The sequence below is a fragment of the Halichoeres trimaculatus genome, unplaced genomic scaffold (genome assembly GCF_033239565.1).
Source record: "Halichoeres trimaculatus isolate MK-OKI-2021-1 unplaced genomic scaffold, fHalTri1.1 fHalTri1_scaffold_20, whole genome shotgun sequence".
Classification (NCBI taxonomy): Eukaryota; Metazoa; Chordata; class Actinopteri; order Labriformes; family Labridae; genus Halichoeres; species Halichoeres trimaculatus.
Window position 1 is genome coordinate 12,136,342 of NW_027437198.1, and position 22,094 is coordinate 12,158,435.

Here is a 22,094-nt window from a genome sequence, read left to right on the forward strand (position 1 = left end):
GAGGAATTCAGATATATGATATTTATAAGTATTTTTACATCAGTTAATGATTTCCTGGGTAAAGTGAACAGTGTGGGAAAAGAAACAGGTGGTATAGATTTTCATATTTAGTGAGTCGCCAAGGAAAATCAATCAACTAGAGAATGGACGTAGAGAAAGTAATTGATATTATCCTCAAGATAATTTGTAATAAACAGTTTGATGGTGAAAACAGCAGCATTGGATTATAACACTTATCTTATGCCTCTTACAATATAAATTTCCACACACCATACTATTAGATGTTAGCTTGTGATGTCTTTGTGTGCCTTTGATCAACACTTTTATTATTGACAAATGTCTGTTTCTGACATTTACACCATCAGATTTAAGACTACATATGATTCTCATATGAACTCCATGTTAATACAGCTGACAGCACAAATTTTGTCCTAACTCCTAAAACTTCTCCCAACTGCCACTAGATGGTGCTGTTGTACTTGAAGGTTAATGCATCCGATGTATGTGATTAGTTCACACTCTTAAGATGAACATCCTTTAAGTTTTATGTATTATAAATGTCAGATAAAAAAACAGTCACTTGTTCCATCAGCAGATTTTTTTAACTTGTTACAAGCAATCCAGGGCCTCACTTTTGTATTCAAATAATTTGAAATAAGACATTTTTCTTTACTGACCAGGTGAATGTGGCTCATATTAAGTCTAAAAAGACATTTTCTAAAAGAAATCTGCCAATGGAGCAAAAGAAGAGTTGAGTGTATTAAGTCATTATTCTACTTTCAAGCAAATTTTTCGTGTTCCATTGGCAGATTTTGTTTTCCTTGTTGCAAGCAATTCAGACCTTATTTTTGTCTTTAAACAACTTGAAACAAGACATTTTTCTGGACTTGGCAGCCTCATTTTAAGTCTAAAAAGACACAAAAACACTTGATAAGATTTCCATTTTTAGCAGCCTGCTGCTAAGTGACCAAGCTAACACTGCAGCCTGTTACAGAAACCATTAGATGCACAGTAGGAAAATATCTTTTGTTACGTCTCCATTTTAACAAAAATGCAGCACACATTGGAGTTTTTGTCATGTGTGGATTATTTTTGCAGGCATTTACTGAGTTAATTGACTTGCAGAGGACATCCAACCTCCTTTTTGCTCTCTCTGTCACTCTGTGGAAGTGATGGTTACTTAATCTGTTTTTTATCCTCTGGAAGTATCAGCATCACATCACGGTCAGTCACCAAATACCTGCAGGGTTTCAGCACAAGCATGGAACCTAAAGGCATCAGGTCAAGGACACGAGACGTGTATTAACCTGAATATCTGCAGCTTTTAGGAGCAATAATCTCTGAGTGTCATCACACGTAGGGTCATTATGCATTCCTCTGCCGTCTCTGAGTGCTAAAGATGTGTTAAAGCGGTGTGAGGAGCTCATTTGAACGTGTTGTTATTGTTCCGCTGAAGAGCCTAAATGAACAAGAACGTCTGCAGCACCTTTCAGCACCCAGACGCCCCCCACCCCTCCTCTCAGCACCCCCTGTATTTACACACTCTTAAAAACACTGTCACACAGCCGGAGCAACTGACAGAAGTTATCATTACACAAAGCGCTCGATTCCGTAATTTATAGAGATCCCCGTCCCGGTCATGTGGAATTCTCCCAAAATAAATTCAAGTAAACACTTACGCGACAAAGAGGCACTCACAGTGGCCTGGTATGCATAAACAGTAAGAACAGTGTGACAGTGTAATCCCAGCCCCACACTGCCCCCCTACTCCAACACACACACACACACACACACACACACACACACACACACACACACACACACACACACACACACACACACGAACCAGACCCAGCGCTGACTTCAGACCTGGGTTGGAAAGTAGCCTAAACCCTTCCTGCTCTGCTCAGCGCCAATTGCCTACACCTGACTCCTGGCAAAAGAAGCCAGGCTCCTATCCATCTTCTATCACAATAACACACACACACACACACACACACACACAAACACACACACACACACGCGTGCGCGCACACACACTCAACCACATTGTTTTTGAAGAGCATTCAGCGGGTTCATCTCCGGGGATGTTTTTCTGTTTTTCCCCAGGACGTTATATTGTTTTAGCAACACAAGACACCATAAATCAATCAGCTCCTGTTTCACTCCCTGCTTTGTTTGAAAGCCAGAAATAAGATTTTTCCGTGATGCATCCTTTAAAGTAAGCAGCTGATACAAATGATGCAAATAAAACCTGATGGGAGGCAGGGACCAGCTTCACTAGGACAGATTTGACTCACCTTTGCTGGCAGATAAAATCCCCAGAGCATGAGCTTAGAGTACAATAAAAGTGCAAAGTTTTAGGATTTTTTGGCAGTTTTATTGCTTCACAAGAGCTTCGTCCCAAACTTGTGGAAGATTTTAAAGAGAGGTCATAAAAAATAGAATATTTAACATTTTAACATTTTAACAACCACAGAGAGGATCATCCAGATCTTAAAAAATTAACAAAGGGTTTTCATCTGAGCTTTTGTCAGCAGAGGACTTTCTGCTCTGCTGTACCCAGATTCATGTCTGGATGTAGGTTTATCAAGCAGGTATTTAAAGGCTTACACTGACACTAGGACTCTCACTCTGCTGGCCAAAACCAAATGGGGCTGCTTGAGTTTAAAACGCCTGGGATGGTCCCTATTTGATTTCAAAGGGTATGTTTGGAAACCTGATCCGACCCTTCAGTGAGCATACCTTCTGCACCCTCGTCCCCTGAGCCCCCTCACTCTAAATCACTCCACTGGAGCAGTGTAAACAAACTTTAGTTTGCTCTCTGATATTGAGAGGTTAAGACAAGCGGCAATCCTCCACTATGACAACACGGCCTCAGACAGACGATGTCATCTGTCTTACCTCACTCTCCATCCATCACCACGCCGGAGTCGACATGTCTGACAGACCCACTCTCGCTTTTTCTCGCTGGCACAGGCCCTCCACATCTGTCACATTTTCCCTCCGAGGTTACTTTTATGACACGAGATGAACCCCGCCTCCTCTCCTGTGGATTTACGGACACCTGAAGGGCAAGCAGGCAGGGAGAAAAGCTATTGATTAGTCATGATATCTGATCTTCTGGAAGGACAGAGTCAAATTAATTAGTTTGAGGATCCAACGTGGAAGGAAAAAATCAATGTATGAACCAAAGGGTGTAAACCTGGAGAAAGAGGAAAGTAAACTTGTAAATGATAACAGAGATGAGAAGTTGGACCTCCAGCACAATGTTTACAATTTTTCTCTGCACTTGGAGGCCGTGATAAGCAGGACATCATGTGCTGACTCCAGAGAGATCAAATTTAGAGCGTACACGTCCAGACAAAATGTTTTCCTTCTAGCTTCTGTGCATGGAGTAACCAGAACATAAACTTAAAGACAACAAGTAATAAATCACAAAGAATAAAAAACACAATGAGTGACTGCTAATGTTGGTCTCAGACCATAGACTTAGTAGACTTGGACCATTGACGTGACGTCACCTGTCTGTTTCTGAGTTTTAAAGCAAATTGTCCACAGGAACCATATTGGATTGGGGCAAGCTTTGAGCAGCTGGGCTTTGTGTACTCGTGATCGGAATATCTACTGCCCAGTTAGACTAAAAAAAAAAATCAGCCCCTGTCCAGTGTGTGCTGTTAGAGAAATCAGAGATTCTAACTTAAGTCATTTCTCGAACCAGGCTGTAAACATGTTATTTTCTGTGGTAAAATAAAGTTTTTCTGGCTTGGTGTGTATGTGGCTTCTGGTACTTCCAGAGCCAGCCTCAAGTGGACACTCCATGAACTGCAGATTTTAGTACTTTTGCATGTTTTTAGACTCAGGCTGCTGCTTGTTTCAGACAAAACACAAATAGAGATGAAAAAAGACCCACTAGAGAGGCTGAGTCTTTCAGAGGGAAAGATAGGAGGAAGTTCATCTCTCTGTGAGAAACTGTATGAGCAAAATGTTCAACACTTTCAGAAAAGGAAAAAGACTGAGTGGCTTCCATCATCGACAGAAAAAAATTAAACAATTTGGGGAATCTGTAGAAGTCTTTGTAAAAAAGCACTCAGAGAGCGCAGACCTCCCCCAAGCATATTGTGATCCTACTTTAATGTTATACTCCCTTTCAGCAGACTGTCTGCAACAATTTGGTGTTAGTTGAAGGTTTGTACGATAATTTGTTACCTGGCAGTGTTGAAAATTAATATGATTCAGTTCATGTTTCATATTCCAGATCTTGGAATCCAGAATATTGCCAGGATCTGCAGCGTACTTTTAAATTTGTCAGAAATTATGGTGACCTTGTCTTGTGTTGTTTTGCAAAGCAATCCAACCATTTATGGAGTTATGTACACGTATGGTGAAAACAGCCCTATCTCACAATGATAAAGAGTCCTTTGAGACAATCCTGGATCCAGACAGTGATCCGGATCACCTCCAAAATTTAATCACTTTTTCCATATCCCATTTTGAACATTTCCTGAAAATTTCATGAAGATCTGTCGGTTACTTTTTGAGTTATGTTGTGGGTTAAAACTGGTCTGATGGATCCAAAGCTGAGACTCTTTTTGGAAATCCTGGATGCTGTGTCCTCCGCTCTAAAGAGGAGAGGCTAAACCACATTTTGCACAGATCACAACAGCAAGGCTCTGTAGTAGAAAAGTCCAGGTGCTGAACTGGCCTTCCTGCAGTCGTCACCCACTAAAAAAAAATTGTGCATCAGGAAACAAACTTTTACTTGACAAGAAAGGAACAACATTTCAGAATCAGAATCAGCTTCATTCGCCATGTATTTCCAGAATACAAGGAATTTGACCCCGGTTTAAGCTGCACTCTCTTGGTACAATTGTTGTGAATAGAAAAGCACTGAGAAACACTAAATATTACAAAAGTACAAAATATAGAACTTAAGTAGTAGAAATAGAACGTAAGTAGTAGAAATAGAACGTAAGTAGTAGAAATAGAACGTAAGTAGTAGAAATAGAACGTAAGTAGTACTTCAGAAACAGGTCTTCTCACTTCCCAAACTTTTATGAGCCTTGATGACGCAATATGAGGAAACATTAAACAATTGATTTATTGTCTTTATTTACAACGAAATGTGTGGTCAGGGCATCAAATTCTGTTTTTAACATTAATCCAAGCATACTATTTTATTTTGGATTGGGTTTGTAGGATAAGGTCTGTTTTTTTCACAGGATCTGAGGAGCGATTGTACTCAACATTAAACAGTTTTCTCTTACAGCGAGCAGTTTCTCGAGCACCCGAGGGGCAGGAATAAGGAGGGCTCTCCCTCCGCTGTGAAGCCGAGGTAACAAAGTCAAACTGTATCTCGCAGACAGAAGGTGCCAGCGGGGAGTTTGCCCTTCTGATCTTTGTATAATCTGCTCTGGGGAAGACACCGCTCCTCTCCTTACCACCTTCAAAGCTTTGACTCCTTTACTTTCAGCCTCACATCCTAATCTGATTGAGGAGGGGAGAAAATATTGACCATTTCACAGACAAAGGAGTGTAAATATTTGAAGCCATTGCTGTGATACACTGGAGGAAATGGAGCTCAAATATTTGGGAAGCTGAAATGTTACCTTTGACAGGTTTCATCAGATAAGTAACAGGTTTAATGTCCTGTTTCAACATCTCACTTTATGCAGATCTGGAGCTGTGACACTGCATCAATTTTCCCCAAACTGGGGTCGTTTGGTCGACCCACATAAAAACCCCACAAAGCCCGTGGCACCAGCAGAGGCGCGCTGATAAATCAGCGGCAGGCCGCGAACAAGGCCCGGTGCCGGCAGACCTGTGTGCAACAGGACAAGTCTATCGGTGAATTTCACAGGTCATTACTCTGGCTCCAGCCCTCGCTGCCTCCAGTGGCTCTGGAGACGGCCAGCTTTTTTTCTCAGAGACAACAGCTTACTGGGCTTTGTGCTAGCTAAACAAGCGTGTCTGTCTCACAGCGGTAGATTAATGTCGAGATAGTGGGCCTGCTCCTTGGGGAGACCTGCGGAGGAGCCATCCTTCAACCTTCAGAGGCCATTACACAATAACAAAATAACAAAATCTGAGAGAGGGGCTCATTGCCTGAACCCTCATCCTCTGGGGGACGCACAGAGCCGGGCTGATGGGGGAAGAGGGTTCTGAGATAAATCCAAGCAAAGAGAGGACGGATGAATTTCTGAAAGGGAATATTTCAAGCATCAATTGCCTTCTTTGAATGCCTCTATGAATAGATTATAAACTTACGTCCAAGGGAGAATCTTGGAAATTCTTTATTCCAGTTCCTATGTATCATCTCGGCTGAAACTTTGATGGTTTTGACACATTTAACAGACAAGGATGCAGTTTAAATTTAACTGTTTCCTTCTTATCCGTTTTTTTTTTGTTCTTAAAGCGCCAATATATGGCTGCAAGTTACAGATAATAAAATTTCCCATGGTTTCCAAGACATATAACAGAGTATTGGTATGATAGGTGATAAATATGGAAGCACTGAATTCTAAAGATGTCTAGTTGCAGTTAATACGGACAACATTACCAAATACTCTGTTTTGAAAGATAAGAATGGAAACTAACACAAAAGTTGCACATCAAAGAGAAACTTTTGATGTTTTCAACAGTTTCCTGTTTTTAAATGCAGCATTCAGGGGCCATATCATTGATTGCAGTATTTCTGAAACTTTCTAAAACAAAAAATGGTCTCCAATCCGTCAGGAAGCTTCAGAGTTTTTTGGGATAAGACGATTGGAGGTTTTTGGAGATAGCATCATAACAGAGTTTGTTTTTCTTTTAACCTCATTAAAAGCTCAGTCTGACCTCAAAATATAACCTTTCAGCGACAAAAACATCTTTTAAACAGAGCACATTTGTCAACTGCAGCAAGTGACTCCATAACTTTTGTCCCTGAAGTCATTTAGACCCTAAAAATGAAAAAGTGCATGTTCAGGAACAAACACATCCCACTGCTTTGAGACAAAGGATGAGTTAATTAATGATGCAGCTCTGCAGACATGGCGTCTCGCTGCTGTGTGGGCCTGACTGCCATGTAAAGAGCGTTTTCATTGAGTGTCATCTGTGAAAGCTTGTGTGTGGTAAACACACAAACCGTCAGCCCTTCACATGAATGACAGTAAACAACACAGGATCTCCGGCTGCGACCCCCCACCCACCCCCACCCCCGGGGAGAAAGGGCTCCACACAAACAGCATCCGAGCGGCTCTTAATTTGTTTAAAGCGGCCCTTTCAAACGGGAGCGTCAACAGAGGGAAAATCTCGTTTCCAGGGCTGTCGCCAGGGCCCGGGCTATGTTGTTTGGGAAGGAGATCAGGACGCCGCTGACGACTCAGCTGACTTCCAGCTTCACAGAGGCGCCAGGTTGTAATTAACACTTTGCAGATTACGTTTACAGGACCAACATGGTCTGCCTGAGTTTTATTACCGCCTGGGTTGTGCTCCTGCCCTGCGGGGACACAAAACACTCTCCGTTTGACGTTGGCCTGTCCTGTTTGAGAGCGTTTGACAGCTTTCTGAGGGTGCACAGATAATGAGAATCTCCTCCTGGTGCCACCAGTTTTCCACACAGCGTTAATCTATTTCTGTCCCTCCATCTGCAGCTTTCATTCATTTATCTGAGCTCACGCTGTCGCTCTAACAGTCTTATTAGAGGAGCGCTGAAACTAATCCATTTCTTGGCAGCAGGCAGCAGACAGCTGGGCAGCGAGGAGTCGCAACAAAGTGGCCGAGATAATTGCGCCGTAATCATTTTCATACAGCTCCTCAGCTTCTTCTTAGGCGGCAAGCGGCGTTTCAGGTTAACACGCTATGGTAATAAAGCGGCCATTAACGTGCCAATGACCCCGGGATATAAGGGCTGAGTGATTTCATTTCTCAAACATGTCAGTTAGTGCAGGTTTCTCACTGCTGGGCCACAGGAGCATGTTTTCAAACACACATCAGGGGACATATCTAAAAAAAAAAAAATGTGAATGCAGCTTTTTTGATGCAACACATGCAGCAAATCTCCAATTCTTTGTTGTTTGCATTCATCATTTTTGAAAGCAGGCCTGCACATGCAGCTGTGGGAAACATCTGCACACATCTGCACCACTAGGGGGCAGATATCCCCTGAAATCCTCCAAAACACACTTTTTCCTCTATGAGCAGAGTGCAACAGCTGTGGGTGATATTCCAGGGATGGAAACACAGAGAGTATTTCAGCATCTGAAAACAAATCTGGACATTTATCTGAGTTCAAACCCAAACTAAGACACGCTTGAAATCCTGAATCAACACGCAGCAAATTAACCCCAGCAGCAACCGCTAACTGAGCGTTCATTAGAGATCAGGATACAGAGAGGTGTCGCTCTGTGTGGGGAGAGAAAAGCCTGCCTTTTCCATTTATCTTCCTCCAAACCATGCTCGTGTGTCCCGAACACTTCACACTGAATTAAAGTGAAGTGGAAAGCGGCTCTCCAGACGAGCTGCACTTCTTTCCACTCGTCTGCTGGGTGATAAATCTGCGGGCTGCCATCTTCCCGTGCTCCTCGATTTTATAAGCGTTCTTCATCCCTCTCTGTGCACAGAACAGAGGAAACAACTGACGCTTTGAGAGGTTGGATCTGCAGAGCTGCATGGGTGACACAAAACTCAAAGGTGTTTCAAAAGTAGAGATTTTGTGGAGCTTCTCAGCAGGGTGCATCATGGTCTCACAGATCTTTTACTCCATTTCTATCTCTGTGTTTGATCCGGAGCAGCGACTTAGCAGAGATTGGTTTAACTTATCTTCAGTATGCACGTGTGGGGAAACAGTGAGCCCCGCTCTCGATAATTAACGTGCTGCGTCTTGTTGCTTTGACTCTTACACAAACACAAATGTAAAAACACCAATTTGCGGTCTGAGGAGGAGTTATGTCCTGGAACAGATTCATGACTAACAATAAGTCCAGAAACGCCTCCTACAGCACATCTCCTCACTGTAAGCGTTAAATCCTGCAGGTTGGATGTGAGGAACTTGTCCATCAGGTTTCCAATAAGTGAGAAACACACAATGAAGAAATGCTCCATTGTGACGAACAGATTTGCTGTAATCTCTTTACTGAAATGTGGGATTACGTCCTGCCCATAAAACACACGGGATTTATTTACGTGACATGTTTGTGCAGCACCTTGACAGAAGGCAATTATAGCAGCAAACCACAGGCGTGTTAATGACGGCGCTCAGTCATCAGGATGGAGCCGTGAAGTTCTGCTCGTCTCATTTTCTGACGCTCCAGGGTTCTTGCTCCTGATAACCTTTAAAACCTTCAATCTCAGATCGTCTCAGGCTGTCCCATCAAGATGACCACCTTCCAAGTCTCAGAGGAGATGCAGGATCAGGTTGTTTCTTTCTTTGTCCCAAGCGACACTGAGCTGAGATGTTCCTTCAGCATCATGTTGTGCACCAGCAAATGGCCCCCTGAAAAAATGAGGATATACATCCGGAGGACTCAGTTCAAACTACTAGAATAACACTTGGAGAGCGTCCAGGTGAGACGGACGATCCAGCTGAGCCTCTCTAGTCCAGGAAAGCTGCCAAGCACACCCCCCATCTCCTAGACTGGATCCAGATTCAGGTAAACATAAGGGTAAAGTTCATACCTCTGAGGAGTTAGGTGAATGTATTCTTCTACAATGGTGGAAATAAATTTACACACCAGAGGCCTCATGAACAAAGACTTGCGTGAATTTCCGACAGAAACTTGGCATATGCTCAAATTCAGAAACTGTTGTACGCACAAATATATCCAGATGTATGAATCTGTACGCAAACATGAATCCAAGCACATTTCTTTTGTAAATCCCAATCAGCGTGGAATCAAGCACACATGTTGGAATCCCAGACACCTCCTTATCCACACCCCCATTAAATACACAAATCACATGTAAATGACTCCTGCATCTGAGATTTTCCTCTCTGCACGATCAGAAAACTAAAGAAAGAATAATATGAAAAAAAATAAAAATATGAAAGGCTAATTGGTGGTGCTACATTCTAAAGTTGAGGCACGCAAAAATGTGTTTTCTGGCACGCTGTCCTTCAGCATCAGTATCAAACACAAGTGAAGTGAGTGGGAGAGTGTATGTGTGCAGATGAGGCTGCCTAAGACATTTCACATTTTAAGCACAGGGTTATTAACATGAGTATTTTGCACACAGATCAAGGGCTTATTGGAAAGATCTTGAGCTGGAGCACAGGCGGCCTAGCGGCGCTCTTTGAGGTTCACCCTGAAGCAGGCAGCCTGGGTTTAAATCCTGTCTGTGGCCACTTTCTTGCATGTCACTTCCTGCTCTTGCCCTGTTTCCTGCTCTATCCACAGTCCTCTTAAAGGCATAAAAGCTCAAGAGATAACTTAAAAAATGAAAGATCTTGAGCTTTAGTTTTACCAGCAAAAAACAGAAAGTCACAAACTTTAACCACTAATGATGCTGTGAAGACGGGATAGAATTTGGGGACGCACATGCTCAATGTGCAGCACAGGAATGAACCCATTGTGCCCCACCAGCAACAATTGTTGCCTAAGTGTATCACTGTAATTTCCTACTCACAATAAAAAATCTCAGTGTTACTAATGCAACTTTTTTCTATTTATATAGTAGACAACTTAGACAAAGATTTTGGTTTATAAAAATAGTTTTTAGAGTGGTTCCTGCCACATGACATCATCTGTTTCCTGCTCCTTACGGTGGAAGACACGGTGGATGCAAATTGTCCTGGAAGGAGGCATTTTTCATAAATTTCTTTTGATTTTTTCCCCCCAAAAAATATTCATAATTATTTAATCTTCAATTCTCTAGAGTGACCCTCCACCAAAAAATGTACCCTGGGATAATTTTTTTTAATTAACAGGCTTATCTCTGTAAGTGGCAACAAAAGTTGCCGGTGGGCACACAGCTAGTTGAAAACTAAGGCAAATACTGCCCGCAACATTGCTCTTAATTTACTCATTAGGTGCAACTTGACACACAAGTACTTACCATAGCCAATAGTGTTTGCACTGATGTCACGATTTGGGTAAATACCCGGATGTGCGGCTGCACTGGAGGCACACGAAGATATGTATGTAGATAGACGGAGGTAGAAGTGCGCAGTAAAATATGATGTTAAGATGTCTTATCCACCAACAGGTGAGGAAAAACGCACAGAGTACAGTAAAACTCTTTGTGAAGGACTCATCCAGCAAGAATAAGAGAGATATTTTGAAAAATTACACTTAAAAGCAGGAGTGACCCATACAAGGAGTTAGCATCCTTATCATCATCTACCCAAAGGTGTGAAAACAAAGATGTTACAACTATACTTTTCATGGAAGAGGTGGTCTATGGAATAAATGATGTTCGACTCAAATGTTGAGATTAATGACAGATTATTGCCTTGGAAATCCCGATGAATAGCTTAGCTAGCCAAAATGTTCTCCGTTCTTCAGACAACTGTTTACACTCCTCATGCCGATCAGGGATAACTTTTAGTAGTCAAAAGCATATGAACTGTTTTTTCACAGTCGGACCATTTAGTGCAGCAAAAAACATGGCAGCAATTTACTATTTTGTGTGACAATACTCCTATATACCTGCAAATTCAATGCTGTTCTGTTGTGAGAGTGCCTCCAACATGGTCAAGCTTGAGTTGATTACGTCAAGTGAAAACACTCTGTGCCCACACCTACCACTCCCCACCCCCCACACCACCTTTTTTAAAAACTTACTATGACTATATTGTTATTAATTAATGACTTATTATTATTTATATATAATTATTAAGTGACCCAGTGACAAGATTTATGACCCCCATCATAAAAATCCTATTTTCCTAAAAACAAAGTACAAAATGGACATTCATAACATAATTCTGAGGGACTCAACTGATACAACTATATGGCTTACAACTCTGAAAGAAATTGGGCATAAATGGGTTTATATTAAGACAATTATACAAATAAATTTACTCACCAAGAAGCCACCCATCCTGCACAATGCCATTTTGTAGTCTGGATTGTCCTCAGGAAACCTAAAGTGTCTGATGAGCCAGTTGTCATCATGGTCCAGTAAATCCTCTCTGACCCTGAACACGTGCTCTCTTCTTACCGTGTCCTCTCAATCTGCTAAAATAGTCGCTGTTTTAACGCTAGTTTTTGCATCACTGTGCCCATGCTTTCATATCCACTAATGTGATCGCAGACTTGTGGATGTGTTAGACGTGTCGACAAAAGTCAACAGCTGTAGAAACGTGCATACGCCAGCCATGAAGTCGGAGTGAAGCACAGCACACTTCCACGGTCATTTCACTCTTGAAACATCTGAACTTTGTGGTGAAAAAAGCGTACAGCACGTTTTTGTTTGTACGCACTCTTTGTACATGAGGCTCCTGATACCTGTGTCTTTGTGAAATCTTGTGGTTATAAATCCAGAAACTTAAGATGCAAGAACAGTAACACAGATGATGAAACTCGCATGATGAACACCAAACATTAGTCACAAAATCCAGATCAAACAGCTTCATCTCTGCTGGTTTCAGCCCCTCGATGGTCACTTCTGTTTCAATATCACACTGCCGCTTGTGTGAGTGAAAACTGAATATTTTAGGAAGCAGGAAAAACATCAACAAGAAATCCCCTGTTTAAGTTTCAGAAAGTCGTAGGTGAAAGGAGAAATATCAAGAGCTGGATCTGGAAACAATCTGCACAGATATCACAGCCCTCCAGAAAACATCTCTTCAGATATTTAACTTCTGATCAAAGCTCTGCCAAGTGTGAAGACAACGAATTAATAAATAACCTCAGGGCTGCTTGTTTGGTTGTGATGAGAGAATGATAGGAGAGGCTTGGCATGCACTCGGAGCAGGTAAACCTGACTCTGTTTCAGGCTTGAGGTGCCAGTGGAGAGGAGAGGAGGATGGGGGAGAAACAGGAAGATATGGGAGAGGAATGATGGACGGCTCACACGCCAGCTATTGTGAGAAAATTATAGCTAGGTGCCGCCAACTGAGGCAGAGTGGCATGCAGCCAAAGCCCCTGAAGAACAAAGAGCCAGGATCCCTGTGTGTGGAGCCCCAATCCTTCATATTTACATGCGACGCTCAAGAGTTAATTGCGCTGAATTCCTGCTCCGGGTGCAAAGTGGGGGCTGTTGGTGCTTTATTTTACGTAACAAACACACTGTTTCGACTCATTCCTCCTTGTTTCCAAGGAACTAGAAGCAAAGATGCAAGAGGGATCTAAGCTCTCGTAAATCAGGCACGATTATGAGACGAAACTTCACCCAATGAGGAGAGGTCATTTATTATTCCTTGTGTTAAGGTTGTTATGAGGTCTTGAGATGGCAGAGTTTTTATCAAAAAGACAATCATGCTAAGTCCTGAGAAAACAAATGAAAGCTGAGGGTTAATGCCGGCTAATATTTGGTTTATATGCTCAGTGTTATCATGGAGCTTTCATCTTATAAACTGCTTCAATGCCTCCCCGAGGAAAACATGAAAGTTCCACACATTCCTCCAATTACCCTGCATGCCCAGGGAAAGATTTGTATTCGATTCTCAGGAAACGTTTAGCTCTGAGGCCCGTTGACAAACCAGACCTCATCCTCGCAGGAGTTAATGGACAGAGGCCGAAATGTGTCCAGGGTTGCCACAGTTCCTGATCTTTCACAAATGAACGCTGCCCTCTCCACCCTCCAGACTTGGCAGCGCTGGCCCCATGCACTTCAAAAGTTTTGGGTCTGACCTTGCATACCAGATGAGGTTTGGATTAACGAGCTCTGGACATCAAACAGCAGGATCACCCCCGCACAAGTCATCAAACCCAGCTCAGAGAAATTTACAGCAGACAAAAAAATGCAGGAAAAAAAATCAACATCAAGCTTGCCACGCATCCCGGTTTGAACATCGTGACCAGGACGGCAGCGGCAGAATGAAGATTTCAAAAGCCTCCTAATTATCTGATGAGTGGGAGAGCACAATGAGCTGGGCTGCATGCCAAACAGCATCCTTTACCAAACAAATAAAACTTTTGACAGGACGCGTCTGCCTTTCAGGGGACTGGACACCAACGAACTGCTCATGCAGGGCTGCGGCTAAAGCTCCTTATATTATCTGTAACTTAATTTAACAATAACTTAAGAGGCCCAAAATATCATACGATAGGGAAAAATTAACAATGCTTTAGAGGAGGTAAATATAATTGTGAAACATGCTGCAGGTTTTAAAACTGCAAATCTTAAGAGCCATCTTTTATAGAAGTCGTTATTGCAACGAAGATGTTCTGGAGAAACTCGAAGCAGCAGAAGATGGAGCCAGCACAGGCTCCAACACTTGAGACCAATCAACAAACACCATTCTACAAATGTGAAGTCTATGTGGAAGTTCTAAAAAACTGCAGTTCCTTGAATGTCCACTTGAGGCTTGCTGCAGAAACACCAGAAACCACATACACACCCATTCAAAAAAGCTGGTCTTTACAGCAGAAACAAATATCCACACAGTCAGGTTAAAAAAAACAGCTTGGGTCTGAATATCTCATTTCTATATCAGCACACTGACTTGACTGACAGGTGGGCATGCTGTAGCTGTCTGCAAAGAGGCTAAAGGCCCACCTCTTTACTTCATGCTAACTCGGATCTTGGTAGGTTGAGTTCGCAATGGCCACCGTTGATAATGAGCTTCAAAAACTTTATCAGAAACAAACGGGTGACGTCAGTGAAACATATTATACATTTTCCCAGAAACAACCCAAAACTTCAATAAAGCAAGTTGGGGGTTTTGTTTTGGTAAAAGAGGCACAACATCTGGTTAGTAGAAGTGAAGCCTATGTGGAAGTACTAAAAGTTGCTGTTCATCAAGAATCCACTTGAGTCTGGCTACAGAAAGACCGGAAGTCACGTACACACCCAGCCATAAAAGCTGACTTTTATGGCATTAAAAAGCATTTTTACAGTCTGGTTCAAAAAAGGCTCAAGTCTGAACCACTGATTTCACTAACAGCACACACTGTACTGTGAGTGATTTTTTTTTCTGACTCGGCAGTTCAGAAGGTATTAGGACTGTTGGATTGTCCAATCAGTAACACAGCTTAGGTCATGTGGCATGACTGGCAGGTGCCCTGTAGCTGTTTGAAAAGAAACTCACAACCTGGGTTATAGCACACGTGGCTGTGTGGTCTGTGTTTCAGGAACAGACAGGTGACGTCGCAGAGGCTACATCCATGTTTTATAGACCATATATTTCAATAACCCACCATGAACAGTGTTTTTAATCAGTTACATCATGTAAAGTCAGGTAAAACCTGAAAGAATGAGGCAGTTTGCTATTTGATACATCATTAAAGCTGGATAAGACATTGCTAGTCTCAACATTCCAACTCCACAGTAAGAAAAGTGGCTATTGGCTGTCCCTGAAGTCGCTAAAGAAGTCCAGGATTTATTTCAAGAATTCCTTATCATTGTGAGATAGGACCATTTTCACCATATGTGTATATAACTCCACCATAAATGGTCGAATTGCTTTGTAAAACAATACAAGACAAGGTCACCATAATTTCTGACAGATGTAAAAGTACGATCCAGATCCTGGCAATATTCTGGATTCTAAGATCTGGAATATGAAATATGTACTGGGTCATCATAATTTTCAACACTGTCAGGTAACAAATTATCGTACAAACCTGCAACTAACACCAAATTGTAGCAGACAATCTGCTGAAAGGGAGTATAACAATAAAGTAGGACTAAAGTGTTGGTGACGATCACAATGTGCTTGGAGGAGGTCTGTGCTCTCTGAGTGCTTTTCTAGTTAATGATTGAAAACACTTTTAATACAGCTTTTCAAGTTTTCCCAAAAAACCTTGTCATGTCTTCATGTGGCAGATGAATGTACACCAATGAGTTTGGGTCAGCTCCAGGTTTCTGCCTGTTACACTGAGGTTCATCTTACCAAGGGCTTGTACATAATGGATTAACATTTAGTTTTAGACCTGCTGACTTCTAAATACAACTTGGTATTTAGTAACTTAAGTTCAAATTTGGTCTGCTTCTGGTTTAAAAAGAGCTTCAGAACAAAAGTCCTTAAACCAGTGGGTAATACTCGGCTCACTTTCATTAACATTAAAATGGAAACCTGCTAATATCCCCGATACAAGACGAAAAAACACTGGCACTGGATATTTTTTTATCGGCTCCAGTGACAGGTTCCTCTCAGAGCTGTGTGAACAACAGAAGCAGCTGTTCCCCATGAACACCTGCCTTTATTCAGAGACTTTCCCCTGAGGACATCTGGACACTGAATGAAAGCATCCCCTTTATATTTGAGCATACTGACAGATGTATGCAGACAAATCACTCAGGTCATTAAAGCAGGGTTTGTCCACACTGACACATTCTGAAACACTGAGGAATAAAGGTCCCTTAGGTTTGTGACAGAGCATTATAAAAGAAATAGTTTGATTCCAGAAAGACTTTGATTAGATTCTGTATTTAAAATAAAGGTGCCGCAGAGGTTACCTCCAGCCTATAATGAGCCGCTCAGAGTTATTAAAGCTAATTCTATCTTCTCTAACATGAAATGAATGACTCGTGTTTGATATTGTTGGCAAAACCAACAAGGAGAAGTTTGCTTTGATCAGGGAAATATCTGAACCCTGTAGGAGAATTTAATCAGCAAGGTTTGGCCTCAGAGTATCTCCAAAGAGAAAAAAGGAAAAGTTGATTAGGTTAAAAGAGGGAGGGAGCGCGAGAGCAATAAAGTGAGTCCAAACCCAAAGAGATCATTAAGTTAATGGATCACCGGTGGGTGGAAGCACTACAGCGCCTGCTCGGGGCACCTCAGGCCGCAGAGATCTGTGGACGACGTTCGGAGCTCTGAAAGTGACAACGGGCATTAGCAGCTCAGCATCCTCCGTCTGCAGCTGGTATTAGCAGGCACCGAGCACCCTGTCAACACATATTACTCCACTCACAAATCATCTGAGCGACATCAACACTCAGCCTGAGCTGCAGCAGAGGAGAGATGGAAAGTGGAAGGGGAAGTTTCACAGATATGAGAAGTAATGTGTGTCAGAAATGAGATGTGAGATGATTGCATGCATCCTTATTCAGAAAGGACGTGAAGAAGACAAGAAAGACTGTTTTTTCCCAATCCCCATTTTGGTCAGAATGAACTCAGCAGACACTTTCGGTTTAAGAAATAGATAAATTCAGGTCTAAATTGAGCAGGAAGTAGAAGTTTTGCATGAATCCTGTTGCAGCTGTTAACGGTCTAGCCTTTAATCCCTACAGCGGCTTCAGCTGTGACACACATAACCTGAAATAGGTGCATATCCGTGGAGCTTGTCAACTGCAAAGCCAGATCACAGGGTGCTGAACGCGAAGGGACTAACAGTATCATGGAATAGACAGAAGGATCAGTGTCACACACCGAGGATCACACACACACACACTCATCAAAGGCTGTTTACTGTGTTTGTTTAAGCTGTATGGTGCAGATCTTCACCCTTACATTGCTATCCAGTGACAAGAAGAGGGATTTGTCTGCAGCTTGTGTACGTGCAGAGCTGGCTCTGAGGCTAAGGAGCATCATTACGGACTAAACACAACTAAAACAAAACACAGGCTTTCTGGTGCCCCACAGTCTGCCCGGCTGAGGCTGTGGAAGAACACGGGGAGGGGGGAGATGTCTTTAGGCAGCGGAAGAGAAGAAACAACGTAAAACTCTAATGATCAGAGCAGCCAATTTATGAAAAAAAAATCTATTAATTCTTACTTCTTAAATAGCACATGACCCACCGATGGCTCCATCTTTACAAACACACAATGCTCCAACTTTACTCGAACCACAAGATTTTTTCCTGATCACGCTCCCAAAGTTTCCAAAAGTGCAAAAACGTCACTTTAGATTTTCAGCTAATGCTAATAAAATAATGCACCGTGACTTCTTTTTGAAGTGACAGTGCAGACGTTAAATGTGTCTTCAATAAAAGCGCTGGAACAAGCTGAAACAGAGTATCTGTGCCGCTGTGGAAAACAGAAAGTGGAGGGAAGAAGTTGAAGAGTTTAAGAGATGAATTAGCATCATCAGAGTCCGAGTCAGTGGGAACAGCGATTATGTGGTGGTAGTAAAATGAGAGGAGGGTACCTGACTGCCAAGAAGAGGAGCAATTACTGATGTTTGAGGCCAGAAGATGTGTGTTACAGAGCTGGGGGACACAAATCAGATAGATTACTTCAGGGAGAGGGGCACTACTTGACGTTAAGATGACAAAATCCAAGAGGAAAGAGCTTTAGAGAAAGATGTTTTCTCACTTTTTACTCCAGTTGAGTGAATAGATAAAACGTCATCCATCTGATCAGTCTGAGTGCAACTTTTCTCTTCCCATTTCCCAGGATGTTTCCCTATTATTGATTCATTAACTTCAAAATATTTTGACAGTTTTACAGATTTAATGTCAGAGACCAGAGGAGCATCAGCCTCTTCGTCTACAATCCTACAGGTGCAGAGAGCTCCTCTTCTTCTTCTCCTCAGCTCCTGCTGAGCTGCACATCAAGGAGGAGTTTAGCAGATGAGAGGGTGAGAACTGTTAGCAGCTGATTCCTTCAATCACTCTGTCACTGCTCTTTCTTTATCAGCATGTAATGGCTCTGATATGTGACTGACAGATTGACAGAGATAAGATAGCACTGGCTGATTTGAGGCTATCATATAACCAAATTGATTGGAATTAAATCATAGTAAATTCTAATCATACATATCCATTTCCAAACACTTAATCCTCTTTTCTTTGAGTGTTATGACATCACTGCTGATAAGGATTAACTCTGACACCATGGAGCCGTGTATAAGTGCGTGATTGTGAAAAGTAGGTGATGCGTAAAATGGTGTTAGCGTGACACTCCGTGCGCACCGAGGCAGGTGACCGCGTAAAAGTGACCCAAAGGAAGACGAGTAGGCATTTGAAGTCGTTTCAGTGTCGTTTTATTATACGAATATAAAGAATAAATAGCAAATTTCCTTAATTTACAGGATAAAACACGTCACAGATACATGGCAGTGTCAATAATCCACTCTGAGGTTGATCTGCTTCATCCAAATATGGAATAAACAGCAAGTCCTTATGTGGCTCTGTGCGCCATATCTCCATAAATACAAAATATAGAACCAATACTCTCCACAAATAAAGTAGACTCTGGTTACAAAATAATACTGACTTTGTACAGGGAGCTATATAGAACTGCATGGCACCGCATATACAGAAAATACATTCCTACACTCGGTAGTGCACGTGAGAAAGAATCACAAAATGATGAGCTTATAATTTATTTTCAGTCTTTATTTTCAACTCGAGCACGAGCATTTACAGTCCGTGATGATGGGGTACTGCACCGGTATCCAGGCGCACTTCAGGCCCCCTTTCCTCTGCACGCATCTCCATCTGAGCACCGTCAGGTGGGTCGAGTTGGCGGGTTTGCACACCATCCCCTCCGGCACAGAACACGACCTCTTGCTGAGGCAGCTGCCCACGCGCACGAACCGCGGCCAGAACCTGTTCCCCAGGTCGGTCCACGTGTACACGACCGGGCAGAACGAGTAAGCCCACAGCCACTGCTGCAGCCGTCGCTTTAGTTTCTTACTCGGCTTGTGCTTCTTGCCGAGCTGGACATCGAAATCCACAGCGCGGATCTCCTTCGGGAGTACTCCACCGGGTTTCTGGATGTCAAAGTCCTCCAGCTCATCATTCCCGGTGAATTTGTCTTCCACGGGGGGCAAAACGGACAAAAAGCGGCTGTCAAAGTCCCCAAGTACGCTTTTGAGTTCTGTCTCGTTAAGGTCCCTCTCCTTGGGGTCGAAAACCGGGTCCGGGTCTTCTTTTAAATCCACAAGCGGCAGGCTGTCACTCGGGATGGGGCGCAGGAGGTAGTAGTGCTGACAGATCCCTCTGTCCATCAGGAGTCCGAGGGAGAGCACGAGCAAATACATGGCAAAACACTGCTGAGGCTGATCCATGACACGGCCCGGAGGTGAGATCAGTGCGCACACGGAGCTGTTAGAGGGCCACTTTCTTGTGCGTAATTACGCGTGACAGGTATCCAAACCTACGTCTTGGATGGCCCCTAAAAGTTTCCCATGATGAAAATCCCGAACAGAAATGAAAAAACGGGCCCCACTCAGCATCAGTGGACACTCTTCTTTAGTTCAAAGTGCGTGACAAAGCTTAGATGTCTCCCCGGAGTTCGCGCGCGCGAGCTCGGCATGATGCTCCAGGTGTCTCCTCCACAGATTCAGTGAGTGAATGAAAGCCGCGACCTCCGTTTTATCCTCCACGCGCGGCGTGACGTCACTCGTGTGCCCCTCATTGAATGTGGGTTTGTTGTCTAGGACGAGATCCCCAAAACCTCCTTCTTCCCCCGCTGAAGAGGAGGAGGAGGCGAAGGGGGAGGAGGAGGAGGCTTGCGGGGTGAGGAGACGCCCCCTGTCGGTTTTCCAGACTTCCTTAAATCAGTCTCACAGTTGGAATGATTGTTGGAGTCTTTTCATCTGGAGAATCCCTCAGTTTGAGCTGCAGACTCAAAGAATCCAGAGAAAACAGGAGAGTTTGAGCAGACTCCAGGACAAAAATTGACACAGTGACTATTAAAGGGAACTCTCTAACCAAGGAGCTTCTCTTTCATTTTCAAAAGTTTCAAGTAGTTCACGATTTTACCTCTGGACTATGAGAGTGTTGAGAGTAAAGGTCCTTGTGATTAAGCCAAAGACAAATACCTTTTGATAGGAGGAATGTCAGGCAGTAGCGTTTCTCCTCTGTTATTATTTATAAAGTAAGACATAAATAGAATAGAATAGAATAGAATAGAATAGAATAGAATAGAATAGAATAGAATAGAATAGAGTTACTTTATTGATCCCAAACTGAAAAATAGTTATTTTAACAGCAGCACTTGACAAAGTTAGTAGAAGAATGCAAAAATAAAACAAAATGAAATGAAATAAAACACATACACGAGCACTCTAGCTACAAAAAGATAGAACAATAAGATTGTGAGAGGTTTATGCACCAGCTATAAATTAACATTCCTACTGGTTTTAAAAGAGAAATTAAATACAACATTAACTTAACTTAGATTTGTTGACTGAAAGTAAGTAATAAATGTGTAAATAGAAGCTAAGATTGAAAAGTGATTAAAAAAAACAAAGTGGTGACCTATGGTAATATGAAATGGTAATAGTAAAAGTAATAATAATAATAGCCAGGTAGAAACAGTAAAAACTTTTTGATTGGCAGCTGATTTTATGCATTTTTATCCCTGGTCAGGTTCTCAATACATGTCCGAAGATGTTTTTGTTTGCTGCCTATAGCAAATTGAATTTATCGCAATTACTAATAGCAAGTCTGGTCTGAAACACTCAATTTCTCTAAAGCTCAACAAACGACAGCAGCCTTGGAGGTCAAGCAGCAGAGTAAGTCTCCACTGGACAACTTTTTACAATTAAAAACATTTAACATGAATTCTTTCGTGTTAAACAATCATAATAATCAATTTGTGACAAAAATTACTCTTCTTCTTCTTCTTCTTCTTCTTCTTCTTCTTCTTCTTCTTCTTCTTCTTACCTCTACATTTTACATACCCTCTCATGAGGTTCAAAATCATCACTTATCTTGAAGAAAACCAACTCCTCTGTATATATGGATTGTTCAAACTGAATGATTTTTACACTAAGGTCAGCAAAGAGGCAGAAAAAAACTTTCCCTTCAACAGGAAGTGAATCTGAAAAAGGAGCCTGGTTTGTGAGGAGAGTTATTTTCAAAACAAAGGAAAACCTTTATGAGCAACACTTGGTGATGTATAGCTTGTAAAAGCTATATGCAGCCACAGGTTGTTCAACTCCATCAAACTTTAGTTAAAATACCAGAAGCAAGCCCAAAGTATTTAAGGACTTAAATATGCAAAGTCGAATAATACAGAAATATTCGTACTGTCACTTCACAATACTGCACCATGAAGAAAAACTGGAGAAATAGAAAAAACATCTTATTTATGAGTTAAAACTACAGGAGTGA

General features: G+C 42.2%; 1 protein-coding gene across 1 annotated transcript; it reads right to left on the minus strand.

Annotated features, from left to right (window-relative positions):
- Nucleotides 1–19,012: 19,012 nt before the first annotated feature.
- On the minus strand, nt 19,013–20,316 carry nog1 (noggin 1). The gene has a single exon (XM_074697065.1). The coding sequence runs from the start codon at nt 20,039–20,041 to the stop codon at nt 19,373–19,375; it is 669 nt and encodes a 222-aa protein (XP_074553166.1). The 5' UTR covers nt 20,042–20,316; the 3' UTR covers nt 19,013–19,372.
- Nucleotides 20,317–22,094: the final 1,778 nt, after the last annotated feature.